The 14864-nt window shown below is 41.0% G+C and overlaps 1 protein-coding gene across 2 annotated transcripts; it reads right to left on the reverse strand.

Moving 5' to 3' along the window:
• Nucleotides 1–667: 667 nt before the first annotated feature.
• Nucleotides 668–12991, reverse strand: TAF1A (TATA-box binding protein associated factor, RNA polymerase I subunit A). Of its 2 annotated transcripts, XM_026052890.1 has the most exons (11): nt 12944–12991; nt 12175–12344; nt 11073–11186; nt 9595–9793; nt 8402–8532; nt 7428–7586; nt 6255–6321; nt 5555–5675; nt 4128–4288; nt 2866–3015; nt 668–2201 (listed from the first exon to the last, which is right to left on the reverse strand). In XM_026052890.1, exons 2-10 carry the CDS (start codon nt 12298–12300, stop codon nt 2876–2878), a joined length of 1218 nt encoding a protein of 405 aa, XP_025908675.1. In that variant the 5' UTR covers nt 12301–12344; nt 12944–12991; the 3' UTR covers nt 668–2201; nt 2866–2875. The 2 variants fall into 2 exon arrangements, with proteins under 2 accessions (XP_025908675.1, XP_025908674.1); XM_026052889.1 differs by lacking the exon at nt 668–2201 and having other exon boundaries at nt 2473–3015.
• Between the last annotated feature and the right edge of the window lie 1873 nt (nt 12992–14864).

The following is a 14864-nucleotide window of genomic DNA, read 5'->3' on the forward strand; positions in this document are numbered from 1 at the left end:
TCCGTGTTGTGGCAACTTGACAGTCCAACAGTCTGTTGACAATGTCTCTGCCTAAACTCCAAAGATTCAGAAATGTGTCAGGTGCAGCTTCAGAACCTACAGYCTTTCAAGCTCCCTTTGCTTTCCATTTCTTTAGCTTTGGGGATGATCTCTCTGGGCCACCTAAGCCTTATTCATCAGATCAACTACTTCTCTTAAGAATAATTAAGTCCTCTCTCCCTGTCCTGGGGACACGCTGCTTCGAGACAAAAACTCCAGAGTATACATATTCATAAAGAGCTTCCGCCCCTTCAAAGCAGGAGGCAGGAATACTCCTTGCCACTCACTCTAAGGAAGGCAGCAAAGCTGGAAGAGTRTCAATTGCGTTTGGACAAGGACAGAAAACACCGTCCTATGGGGCCTATTAACATTACCTGAAAACTCTTCAGTAAGCAGTCTCGAGTTCAGCCAGCAAAGCACCTCCAGCAATTCCTTACGGGCAATAGGACAAGTGGGACTTGCCATTTATCATCACAGATGAGAATAGCAGCTCCTGAAAGCACAGGCTGTAAAGTCAGACCTATGCAAAGCCCAGCAGCCCTCCGATTCACCAGGGGCCGTCCCAAGGAGGATGGACATCCCTTTTCTAGGGTTGCCAAAGCCTACAGCAAGCCTTGCCCAAACTTCCAGGAGGAGACAGCTGATCAGAAACTGGGCGGACGGGGCGGGGAGATGTCAGAGGGTGAGGGGATSAACATGGTTTGTGAGCAGAGGATACTTTATTAGCCATCTTTCATGATCTGGGGCAAGACAAACATCACAAACAGGGAKGAGACAACAGGGAAAGCAGATGGCAAAGCTAAAACAAATTGCAACTTCATGCAATTCTTCATCAAACTAGTTGAGTACTAAAAATACAAGATGAGAGGTGGAATAATGAAGGGACAATAGTCATTGGGCTTATGGACAAGAAGATATGGATTCCCTGAGCAATTCCTTATCTCAGCATAGAATGGTAGTACAGTAGTGATTTTTTATGAAAAAATATAGTATAAAAAAGATTTTGTATATAGAAAGAGGACTGTTCATAAGAAATCTGCAGCATACAGAGCCAAGGAAGGACTTTCCCTATCTACTGTGAGTTACCATTCATTCAAAGTACAATGCACAGGCTTGAAAGCACAGCATGTATTGAGCAGTTTGCTCAGGAAATTCCATGCAGGACTTGAGCTGGACAGTTTTGAGTTTTGTCTCAAGTGTAAATACCACAACCTTGGGTAAGAGCATTTTAGCTTTTTTTTTTTTGAAGGGACAAGAGCAATGCTTGAGGTGGACTGCTATATCAAAGCTGGGACCATGCTCTTCCACTGGCAAACTGCAGTCCTGCTGCAGCTCTAGCACCAAGCAGAGAGAACAATTCCTGGCTGCCAACCAGTTTCTGAGGAATTCACCTACAAACAAGGATTTCCTCCACKCCTCTCTGTAAGTGAGTGCTGGCAAATATGCTATTTTTAGAGCTTGGGTCGAGATCACTTAAAGTTGACAACAGTTACAACTGAGATCACAGAAGAAAGCTACAAGCACAATTAATAGATTTGTCAAAGGCATCAAGTTGTTCTTTGTCCAACTTGTTCTCCTCAGCCCTACTCACATCTTTGCTGCTTCGGCTGCCATTTCTTCCTCAGTGAGGAGATGGATTTTCAGCTGCTACAAGTATACACGGTTCCCACAGGCAGCCAAAGGGACAGAATACAAATTATGCAGGGGCTCTCAACGAGCAGCAGGGMCTCCAGAATTCCTTTACTATTTGCACCTTTTAACAAAAACTTTGCAATCAAAGGGCAAGTCTTCTCTTATAARAGATTTTGTACTTGAAGACTCAAAGGTGTTCACATCCCAGTGCTAATCCCTCTCCTAGTGTAAATCAACAGCTCTCAAATACTTACTCCTAACCTAAACTCCTGAAACGCTCTTCTTTTGAAAAAAGGGGTTCAGAAAAACACAAAAACTCATAAGAACATTAGAAATATCCCATTACCATTTGTTTTCCAGGAACAGCAGCAGTGCCTGTTTCAGCTGTCCTGAGCAGGACTGCAAGCAGATTCTAGCAAACCTTTTCTACCAGACAAAACTTTTGGTAGTTCTGTTTCTTTGCTCTCTCCAAGCACCGTGACACCAGCTCTCCTCTGTAGCCATGCAACTGAGATGACCTTTCCCTCCTCCTGCCAGGAAGGAAGCAAAAGCTTTTTCTGAACYGGACACAATCCACAAGCATGCTATGTTTGAAAAGTAGTTTTTGGTGTGTTGAAGTGCATCATCCATTTAAGCAAGCTGCAGAACTTCACGACCTATAATTCTACTAAATATACAGTGCAAAAACACAAGATGGGCCTCATTTTCCATTTATTTCAGGAAAATTAATTCTAAGTAGCAAGTTATGTAACCTTTAGAGGTTGAGAACTGTATTTTTGCACTGCATCATACAACATTCCTAGATTTAGACACTCCACTTACGAATACCACAGCTAATCCTGAATGCATTTGAATTACACTCCAGTACCCATTTAAATCAGTTTTTGTGCATCTAAATGCAAGAAGAATCAACTCCACTATGCTGTCACAGAAATGTTGTTCCATAACCGAATTATTTTAAGATGTAGTTGAAAAACTATTGTTTGKTCATTCACAAAAATGAAACGATTTATAAAAAAACCTTTATGAGTTGACATAAATTACTTTCATTATAAAATAAATGCAAAACAGTTTACATACAAAACCAGAAACATACAAGTTTAGCACTGAGCTGATGAGGTTTGCTGAGATGTTCTCAAGTAGTAGTGATATAGAACCCTGTTTCACAGAGAAAAGATACACTGAGGATCTTACAGGGATCTAATCAAGCTTGGGATGAATCTGAAAGCCCAGATATTCTTAGGTAGACAGGGCTGTGCTTATTCACAAACTTCTTCAGCATCCGAAACTTTTTCTTCTGATCTTTACAGCCTTGGCGTGATACATATTTAAAGTACTTGCAATCTAACAGGAAAAAGAAAAAAAAAAAGGTAAGTTATACTATGATGCAAGTTATACTGTTATACTATGATACAAGCTAATGCAAAACGTTCATTGACAAAAAACAACAAAAACAGTAATTGACATACAAGCATTTCAGCAAGTTTTACAGTAATAAGGTATTATAATCCAAGACAAGCACACTAGAGGCATAGCTGCAGATTTAATAATTAGTCCTCATTTGATCCATAAAATTTGATTTGATAAAATTAGTCCTCATTTAGTTCTTTTAAAAAGAAATAAATAACTTCTAATTCTATCTGAAGAGTAAGACTTCAAAAGTCTTTCATATATGTCTTTATTTTACATCAATAAGTACAGATAGCAAGAAAGCTGCATCTGAAATCACATTATTGTCACCTAGAGATAAAATCCAGGAGACATTTGATAAAATTTTACTGAAAGCAAGAAAGCTCAACCTAAGAAATTGTTTATGAAGTCCAGAAAGTATCAGTTACAGCAAAGCTGACAAAGAACCAAGTGACCATCCAGAAGCCTGTCTACAAGCCATGCTCATTTTCTCACTCTCAGAGGACACTCCACAGCTCAGTGGCCACTTCTTGGCTTGAGTTTCTACTTGGTTTTGTTGGTCTTTTCAAAGAATGCTACCAAGGAGCCCACGATCATCACAGACTTCCTACCAAATTGCTGACAGTTTATATTCAAGGCATCCTCCTCCTCCTCTTACAATAGTCAAAGGAAAACACACTCATGATCCACAAGCATTGGCTACTCCTCAGTATTTGCTGGGACACTACCGAGACTGGCATCCAGCAACCTGCACACGCCTCCCCACATTTACTCAAAAAGCACGCTGGTCATTTCTGAAATTGCAATTTCAAGGTTATAAACAAGATAACTAGTGCTATGACTGCTCAACAAGGCCAAGTAAAATAGAACTTTAAACCAGGATTAAAAAAARAGTAATTCCAGATACTTTTCTCACGTTTAGCTTCAGAAAAGTCAATTTTCCTTACAAGTATGAAACAGCCTTTCTTCCAGATGGTAGATCACATTCATCCCACTTCATTGGGGTGAAAGTATTTATAGAGTGAAAAGGAAACATTTAATATTACCTTTTCCCAGTAAGATTCCAGCCACCAGAGCTTTTTCATACGCAAGGCTTTCATTTTCCTGCCAATTCTGCTTCGCCAAGTAATGACTAAAATGGAAGGCTGGCCACCAGTCCTTTCTGGAGTTCCACTCCTGCTTGATCCAATCAAGGTGCTTCTTAGAGCTTTAAAAAATAAATAGAGACTGTGATTTTTACAATCAGATCACTACAAGGTTCAGAAACTGCTAGCCCAGATGCACTGACCTTGCGTTGCATTCTGAAACACTGAACTAGGCAGAAACTTTTTTTTTTTGTTTAAATTATTCCTGGCTATGAGGTAGGGGAGAATTTTAGCAGTCCCTAGACTCTACAGTGACACAGATGATAGTGAAACAAAGCAAGCTTTTGATTTGTGTGCCAATTAGTTAATAGTAACAAGAGAGTGTATTTACATTTGTTAACAAGTTAGTATTTTTAAGAGTTTTTATACTTMAGGACTAACTTACTCAGAGACTTAAATTATCCCAGCAACTGTTTCACAATAAASACTTTAAACTAAGCATTGCAGAAGTGGAATGCTAACTACCATATGAAAGTGATATTCCATAAATGAGTCATATTGGTATATTTTAAGGTACTCTGAAGCTGTGTCTTAAAATACGAAACTGCAAGTAAAGAGAATCACACCATTTTTACTACTTATAGACAGCAACATTTAGCTTTGAAGTATCAAGTTCTGGCCCTTAGCCACCTAGAGAAAGAGCCATGAGTATGACCCACTGTGCACTTCTAAGCACTGAATTTGTCTTAGTACAAGTACATAGTTTTTGTTGTTGTTGTTTTCCCCCTCCAAATGAAAAGGTTGCATGTTGCATAAAATAAGCCCCAGCCATTAAGAGTCTCGTGGGCAAGAACTGCCAGGAGTTGGCTTCCAACAGACTCCATGACTGCCAGTGTCGGCCTGAACCTCTTGGCTCAGCCGCTCCTACTACGCTGGCTGCACCCTTCAACAGTTACCACTGTCACACAAGGAAGAACACAACACACCAGCCTACCCAGTGCCAGTGTGCAAGCAGAGGAGATGTTCAGAAGAGCCAACAATTCTTCCCCCAACACCCAGAAGAGGGAAAGTGGCGATAGGTGGCAAATGCTACCCAAACACCTAAATGACTCCTTCTTCAGAAGCACAGAGTATGGTTAGAAAAAAACAACCAAACCTCAAAACAAAAACACATGCGGCCTTTCAAATGTTGATCATTGACATTTGGGAGTCTTTAGCAATATTTCTTCTTTCCTACCATAAAAGGGCACTGCAGCCAAGCACTGCCACAGAACTGAGCAGCATGGAAGACAAATGGGTAACAGATGACTTGGTCAAGTGTCTGAAGGTGGAAACCAGACCCACTCAAATTTGGTGTTAGGACATTTCATGAGAGATGCCAYACTTACATTATAATTTGCTTAACTTGTCTTGCCAGACAACTCCATGCTTTGACATTTTCCTTCCAYCCAGCATAATCCAAGGCTGCAAAAATAACCTCTAGCCCCAGTCGACGTTTTTTTCTTTTCTCTGAAATTAAATGAAGCTGAACTCTTTAGTAAAGAATCATAGGTAAAATCTACTTCTTTCAGCAATCTGCCAACTTGCTACAACATACAAGGCTTTAAGATATCAACTTGCACTATAGCTTAACATCACGGAAAAAGTCTCCAATTTGGAAGACATTTCTTGAAGGTAAAATTCCCCCTGAAGAGAACAAGATTGATCAACAACATTGAACTAAATTATAAATCCACTTCAAAATCACCAAAACAAAACAGAGACACCACAAAGGGAACAGCAAGTCTGGCATTTAGATTATGGTACTTCACTTTTTTTTTTTTTTTTTAAATATATCCTTGGTAYGTTTTACAAGTTTGGCTTAGATTAGTCTTTTAGTTTAGAAATGCATTTGTTCACAGAAGCTCATAAATGCCTACTGCAGTAGCTAACTTGAAGGTTTCTATGATCTGAGAGTTGTGGGTTTTTTTTTTTTAAATATCAGATGCACTTTAAAGAGGAGACAGAACGCTATAAAATAATTTCAGAATATCATTTGATATCAAATTAACATTAAGGAAAAATGAGTGAAGATATTTGAAGACTTACTTGACTTTTGAAGCATGGCATGAAAATCTATCATTAATTCATGAGAGGGAACAATATCATGCAAAATCTGGAAAAAAGAAAAAATGCAAATATTGTCTTGATATAAAAAATTTGAAATTTATTTTCGTCAAGTAGAAGCACAGACTTCAGATTTTTTAATTAGAAAAAATAAACTATTGGGTATCTTAGTGCCTTGATATTAATAAAAACAAAAAAACTAGGGCTATTTTGTAACTCTGACACTACCCTGGGACCTGATAGATGAAACACCTCACTGGAAATCAAGAAACCTTGCACAAAACATATGCAACATTCTCCAAACTAGCCCAAACCTATGCCAAGTATCTCTTTCAGGGGGTGGCATCCTCTTCTTTCTAGGCCAGTTCAAGCTCCTGTTTACTACCGCTCCACGCACTGAGTAATAGTTTTGGGATCTCTCTGACCAGTTCTTTGATTTGTCATTATCTTGTAAGCAATTAGCCTATAAAACCACTGCTGAACTCTGGGAAACCAGAACTTGATTCCCACAAGCTATGGATTAAAAGTCTCAACTTTATGAAGTTGYGCTAAAGTTTCTGACTTAGTGAAAATATTGACAGAATTTTAGTGCCATCAAGCGGCAAAAGTGAAAATGTTGGCAAAAAATTACCAAAATCAGTGAGCAGGTGCAAGGACAGTGGGACTTCAAAAACAACTACACAAAAGTTTAAATTCGCAAGTTCTTATCTGTCAAAAGTCAGCAACAACAAAGGTGTTTTGCATCTTAAATGCAGGGCTTGTTGAAAAACAGGAGAAAAAGTAATTGTTAGACAACTGAAGAAACCAAGCACTCAATCATTTGACTTTAWTAAAGTCAAACTGCAACAAAAATGAGTAAAATGAGCACATGTTCAGGACTGCTGGTTGGCTTCTRGACCATACAAACATCCTCTCTGAGCTTAGAATTATTGACTTAAAGAAGTTCTGGTGTGTTCATTTGCTCAAGCAGAACAGAGATTTGAATTCAAGCTAACAGAGGAAAGGAAGATAGCAAGCTGCATCAGTTACTTTGATAATCAGCATCAGCCTTTTCTCCCATGGCCCMCTTCCCCCAGAGAAAGTAACAGAGCAACAGGAGCAGAGCTAAACAGCCAGACCACCATGCAACATGAAGGACTATTATCAAATATATACCTTGAGCACAGAGATCAATGACTTCTTCGGTTCCCCATGTCTCTTTAGGAACTGATAGAGGTAAACGTGAGCATTGGGATTAGTGGGAAACTTTGAGTTGTAGGCGTATTCATTTAACACTTGGCGGGCTTCCTCATGGTCCCCATAGAACTCCAGCAGCTGAGGAAAGTTAAGTTTGTCAGTCATTTACCACAAACTGGAAATGAAACTCCCGCAACTAATTTTGGGTTGCCACAGAACTGTGCAGTAGCAGTCTGTATCTAACAATACAGTGTATTAAAGCAACATATGAKGAGTGCATTTTAATTTTACTGGTCCCTAACACTACTGCTCTTATTATATGCAGACAGAAATTCACATACAGAAGCAGCTGTAAGACTAAGTTCCTCTTTAAGCATCTATCTGTTTAAAAAATGCTATCACTTGTTCACAGAAAAAAGTCAGTGCAGCAGCCTGTTGTGTCTTTCTAGAGAAAGGACAGCGAGAGAACTTGGCAGTTACCAGCATCTATAGTTAAGAGGAGTCAGAATTTATCAGTAATTACAATTATTAAATAATTTCAGAGTGGTGTTAAGATTAACTTTGTTTCCTGATCAGACTTTTAAGGCAGATAGTAATGCTTGGTGCCTTTACGGTAACGTATAGCCAGAAAAAATAAAAGTCYTTTCTTATTGTCCTGCCAAAGAATCTGTTTTCAGGAATTAAGCAAAAGAGTTGTGTTCTAATTGCTTTACAGGAATTCTATTAAAAAAAAAAAATCTGCAAGAGGTTTTCTTTTCATTAGCAAAACACAGATGAAATCCTGTTTGTATTCTATACAAGCTCTAAATCAAAGCCAATGAGATGCATGTACTATATATATATATATATTGCTTTTAGAGATATTGTCATCCATGTATATACAGCAAAACTGCAGATGTATCTTAAATATCAAATAGGGAAACACAAAGAGATCTGCAAAAACATGTTCTTACATCTATATAGCACTGCACAAAGAGATCCCAGACTCCAGGTATTTGAATGATCTCCTTTAAGCTGACTGCTGCCTTCCGGAAGGAATTGTGCATCTCCTGTTCCACAGACAAGTCTTCAAATCCATCCTTATCTACCAAAAGGTGACAGAATGCCATGAAGTTAGTTTTGTTAATCAAGAGGTTTCTTGAAAAAGTGTTATACCTARGATGATCACATTTTGCTCAGCAGGGACTCCATTCACAGAACTTAAGGAATCAAAATCAGAAAGAAAAGAAATCCTTAGAGAATCCCTCAGTACTGGCACAAGAAGTTTCCACATTTATATTCATCAAACTTTGACTCATCAGATGTTGCAGTACAACTCATAGCACTAAGAAAATACAATACTAATACAAGACCTAGAAATCTTTTCAGTGGTGGCCAGTGAYAGGACTAGAGGAAATGGCCACAAGCTGAGGCACCAAAAGTTCCACAGGAACTTAAGGAAACACTTCTTGACAGTGAGGGTGACAGAGTCCTGGAACAGGCTGCCCAGGGATGTTGTGGAGTCTCCTCCTCTGGAGATCTTCAAAATCCGCTTGGACGCAGCCCTGTGCCACRTGCTCTAGGTGACCCTGTGTGAGCAGGGGGGTTGGACTAGATGACCTCTGAGGTCCCTTCCAACCTTAAGCATTCTATGATTCTTGGAAATCAACAATGTTGAATTTCTGATAGAAAACAGCAGAAATCCAATGCAACTAACCCACATCCAGCAGGTATCTGCAGGTTTAGAGGCCGTGCACAAGCTATTTTTAAAGGGAAAGCCCAATTTTTTTTTGTTAGCACTCAAAATCCTAGAAGCAGTCACAAACTTACTACATCCAGGAAGAAGCCCCTGCTAGGGATGGAAACATTCTTTTCCACCATAAAGAAAGRGGATACTGCAAGAACTCTGAAGGTGGGAGGGAACGTTACTTTGTTTCAGAACATTGCAAGTGCTAAGAATTTACTGATGTGTCTTAGCAGCACCACCATCATGGCAATTCAGCACTATGTACTCTGAGCTTTKAAGTCCCTTTGGTGTCTCATTACACATACAAAATTAGAAAAGCAGCCCACATGGAAAAAAAAATGTTCATCTAAACCATGGTGCTCACCAGAACAGGCAAATTGAAGTTCAGAACTCAGTACCTGAGGCAATACTAGAACTTACCATACTCTARAAAGACATTCTTCTGCTTAGACCAGTTATAGTAGTCCAACAGTCCTCTGTAAGCCTGAATTAGCTTCAGTTCTTTATCCTGAGCTGTTGTTTGTTCTCCAAACCTCCAGCTTTCTGCCAAGGACAAGCTCTGGTAGGCTTCATCTATTTGTCCATTACACAGGAGGTGAAAAGCATGCTCTAGACAGATCTGCAATTCAAACAGTACACACCACAGCATTTCACATCCCCAGCGAAGGGAAACATGGCAATGCAGCTAAGTTCTGTACAAATGGACAGAGAGAGAGAAGAGCCTCACTACTGAAATTCATATAAAGCATTCTGAACACACACTGTTAGTAATTTAATTAGAAATGCATTTTACTTGGATCCTCTTATCCAAAGAGTGTCTTTACAGGAAATTTAGGAGAAAAATGCCGGAATGCAAGAACACAAATGACCCTGGGAGACATGTGGGAAGGAGTGTGCCAAAAACATGAGCAATTTTTATCTGTTTGCAGCTGTTGGAAAAACATGAACGAAGAGAACCTCTTGGATACTAAAGTGTATCCCTGGGAAATCAGAAGGCTAAAGYGTCTGATAATTTGTGAGGAAGAAAGTCAATAACCCAGGTGGCCAATGGTACTTATCAAAAGCAGTGATTTCAAAGTTTACTTGTCATTACTCAATGTGGTATCTTTCTTAAAGGATCCAGGAACTGAGGAAATCTCGTCAGGTTTACACTTGCTGAGTTTTTCATTTGGTTGCTCAAGTGCAGCATACCTGCAAGGGGGATGCTTTACTACCCTATCATGTTATCACGCAATGGACAAAAGTCTGAGGCTTATGTACCTTTGTCAGACACTCTGCACAACAGATTACTTGAACTAACATGACAAGAGAGGCAGAAACATTATCACAGATGAGAGTCAAGACRAGCAAAACAACCTATGTTTCAATAGAGAATCATGGACAAAAAACAGCAGCTGCATGACACAAGGGTCCACTGCATTAGGCTTACTGTTTTACACAGACATCAGCTCCTTGAGAAGTGATTAGATAAGGATGGTAAAGATTTAATTAWGAGTATGTAGTTTAGTCAGAAGCACAGTGGCCAAACAAACATCACAAAGAAAACTTTATAGGTGTTAACAGGCAATTAGGTGTTGCTGGTAAAGCTGGCACACACCTGAAAATCAGTTCATAGATGTTTCAGATTAATCAATTAATTAAGGGATCTAGAGACCAGTAAGGACTAACAATAAGCAATTGGGATCAAGTACATAAACCAATGCGATATTTGTAGATATRGAATAATATAAAAATTATCATGCAACTATAACACAGGTTAGAATATTTCACTCTATAGTAATATACCCTAAAAATTACAGAATTTTCAGAAACAGTAATATCCAAATAAATGTTTAGATAACTACTTGTAACAAGTCATCAAGGCTGCATAAAGCTTTATGCATCAAGGCTGCTCTTACCTTCAAATACCTTTTTACTCCTAAAGTTTTCATTTGTTCTATGAAAGAGTTGAACTCTTTCACGTCGTTATGTAAACAGTGGCACAAAATTTCTGTTCCTAATCTCCAAATGATCTATCAATGAGAGGAGAAAAAGATTCAAAAATCACAATCACCATACATACCATTTATCAAGCTTGTAGCTACYCCAACATATGAAAAAAACCTGCATTGAATTGCAATTCAAAAACAGAATAGTAAGCATTGTCTACTGATATAGTTACTTACACGACCATCTACAACATTTTTATAATCATTTAGTGGGGGCTTCACAATTGCTCATGAAAAAAAACAGCACTTCAGCAAAACATAAGAAAACTGTATGTCAGAGGTTTCACCTCCCATCTGGTCACCCAAAAAAGCATGTTTTCCTTTGACACAATCCCACTAAAGTGCAGGGAATACACAATCCATTTTACAACTCAGCTTGATCCCTTCCCTCTTGTTATCTCAGTACCTGATTGGAGTCGTGCAGGTRAAAGAAAAGCTAGCAAAGACCCAAGTAAGCTGCTAATTTTCAAATAGATTCTGACCTATGGCATGGCAAACACATTTTCTGCTTTTCCATTTTAGAAGACTACATTAAGATGACTCTTGTCGGACAGCACTGATGGAATTCACCGTACAAAGCCCAGCTTTCATCTGCTGTGGCTCCAGCTTATGTAGAAAGCCTGAAAGTCAAGAGAACTTTTCAGGGGCACTGAACACTTTTGGGAAGGACAGAAGAGAGCACAACCATTTCTTTGTACTCCTGAAGGCCCAGCAAGACTGCAGACACCAGCCTGAGAGTCCTTTAASAAGCAATAAGGCAACATACTGCCTCGAACACTACCAATAAGGCAGGCTGGGGTACTCTCTGCATCCTGTCATCCAAGATCTTCCTCTTCTCCATTAGTACCCAAATGGCTGCTTATACTGAGCACTTTTCATAGCATCATGCTCACATCCATATATTCTCTGTTATACCTTAGACCAAGGTTAGCCTTGAAATACCACAGATACTTCTTGCAACTGTTTTTTTCAACTGCAAAAGAACCCTGATAAAGAAGGTTGAGTTCCTTACCTCTGAAGGACCCATGTATTCTGTAGAAAAGTCTTTCTCCAATGACTCARTATAGAAGGTGAGAAACTCTGCAGCCCTCTTCCACTGCTTTTGTAACAGGGCATCCTGAATGTAACCTAAACACATGTCCTTGCTCTTCCTGAAGTCTAACTTGTGTGGGTGGGAAATTGCTAAAAGCAAACAAACAAATAGTCTTCATTCAAATAATCTGTCTACCACTTCAGTATGCCTCTCTTTTTTGCTAAAGAAAAAACGATTTTTCAGATACTGCAGAAACTGATCTTCACTTATAAACCAATGAAGGCAAAGGCACCTACTTTCTGGAAAAACAAATGAACACCGATATGTRAAAATATACGAGATACTAGGAGCAAATTATTCTCCTGTGAATACAAAATGGTAAAGAGGCCACTTGTAAATTCTAACACTGAGCCATACTGTCTCCAGACCTGGGCTAACATTTAAAGTATTTCTAACAGATTCGAGCTACTTGGCAGAAACAGACAGACTGAAARACAAAGAAACAAGCAAATAAATGGAGATAGAAAGAAAAAAAAACAGAATAAATACTGAAACGTTAAATATACCAAGGGCTACAACTACTGCAGGTAACTCCTAACACATCAGCTGCTGAGAAGCGACCCGATTCAGGCAGATTTGGCGCGGAGGCTCTGCCCGGTGTTCCGCTGCACAACTAAGGCGAAAGGGAAGCTCGTGGCCGGAGGGCTTCCCCAGGCGGCCGAGGCACGGCCGGGAGCTCCGCGCTTACCCGGCCGGTAGAGGTGCGCGGGCAGCAGGGGCAGGTGCAGGGCCGGCAGCAGGACACGATCCACCCGCGCGGCGGGGCGCGGCGCCGCCCGCTCCTCCACCACGCCGTCCATAGCGGCCCTCAGCGCGGCCGTTAACGGCGCCGCCGCGCGAGCCGCCCCCACGTGACCCCCGCGTGGCCGCCAGGGAGCACCGCCCGGCGGCGGCCATCTTTGACCCTGGCGGCCCACTTCCGGGAGAGCGGCCTAGAGCCAGTGTAAGGGAAGCCGAGCCATGCTGGAAGCGGCCAAGCGCGGCAGCTCAGATGTGGCCGCTTCTTCCGCGGGGGGCTGCTCTAGCTACTGCCCGGGGTTCGCAGAGCGCAACTTCACCACCATGATGGAACAGAGCTAAATAAAAAAAAAGGAAGAACCCGGGGGGGGGGGAGGCGCATGCGCACTGAGGAACTTGGCGACTGCGCTGCCATGATGAAGGGGGGAAATGGCCCCACGCGCCTGCGCAGTGGAGGCTCTTCCAGCCTCTCCCATCAGGCTGTCACAGGAGCGCGGACTACGTGCTGTGCTCTCCAAACTAGGCCTGGGATTTACATTCACAAGTATCTCATATGTAGAGTGGAAACCATTCAAGCAGTTTGTCTATAAAGCTTCTTTATTATATATTTTCTATGTCTTTTTTCGTCAGCAGCTTGTACAAGCGTCTCCTTGATGACTGGTGTTCCCCAAGAACGGAGTCGCATCCTACAGCGTTTCTGCTGTGCTTTTAAATAAAAGACCTGGCTTCAGTGTTTAGCTTCCCCTATTTTATTTCTGAAMGTCCTCATGTTGTTTAGAAGCAGAAACATACATGTTTTTGTTTGTTTCTTTTCTATTTTTTTTTCTGTATCTTTGCTGATGCATGTGTGAACCTTGTCAATTGTTTCTGCTTGTGGCTTTTCTCCAGTTTGGTAGGTGCTCTAGTGCAGGAGAAACGGGAAAAATGCTTTGTAACTGTGGACTTCAAAATCTACAGATTCCTCGTGCATAATGGCAATATCTGATACTTAAAATGTAATACATATATTTGCAAAATTGGAATTGAAGACTGTAAGAAATCCTGCCCGAAGCATGTAAATTTAACCCAGATACTCCAGAGTCGCACATGACGAGAAGCTGCATACATATAATTGGTATGAAATTCCATGAAACAGGAGGGAATTTTGGATAGTTGCAATGGTGAAGACATGTGTATGTATTGACAGCTTGCTATTCAATATTGCTTAACAAGGGCAATGACTCATGCAAGAAATAAGAGATTCTGTTTCTCCTTGCTTCTCATTTTCCTGTGCTTGCTTTTTATGATTACAGACACCGTTACTTTTTATCTTGGTCTTTTAATAAAGATAAGCTTGAAAACCTAGTACTAGTAGGGAGTCATCCAATAGCTATACCTGCACAAGCAAGCAGACTAAAGATTGGGATGCGAATTAAGCYACAATAAATTTTAATGTCAAGGAAAGGTCCTTGTCTTTCATTCCTAGTCTTAGAGCTTGTCTCACAGCTTGTATGTCTTCATCCCTAGTGTCACAGATTGGATGATCTGAGTTTTCCACATACAGCAGTGTATTAAAGTCTAGTTTTGCCGCATTTGTACTTCACATATTCTCCATAAAACCCGTTTTAATGCTTGGAGTCAGCTCTTACAGGGTTTATTTCAGGAGGACTGCGCTATGAGCTCGGGCTGGCGTGCAGCCCCGAGGAGATGCACGCTCCATCCTGAGGAGAAACCGTCCCCTGGAGCCCTCCCTCGGGCGGCTCCCGCTGGGGTCGCGCGGCCGAGGCGGCCGGGCCGGCTGCCGCGCGGGGGGCGGAGGCGAGATGGCGGCGCGGGGCGGGCAGAGGCGAGATGGCGGCGAGCGGGAGCGTGCGGGCGCCGCCCGCGGGACC

Source organism: Nothoprocta perdicaria, unplaced genomic scaffold (assembly GCF_003342845.1).
Source record: "Nothoprocta perdicaria isolate Ctin4 unplaced genomic scaffold, notPer1 scaffold_93, whole genome shotgun sequence".
In the NCBI taxonomy this organism is placed as follows: domain Eukaryota; kingdom Metazoa; phylum Chordata; class Aves; order Tinamiformes; family Tinamidae; genus Nothoprocta; species Nothoprocta perdicaria.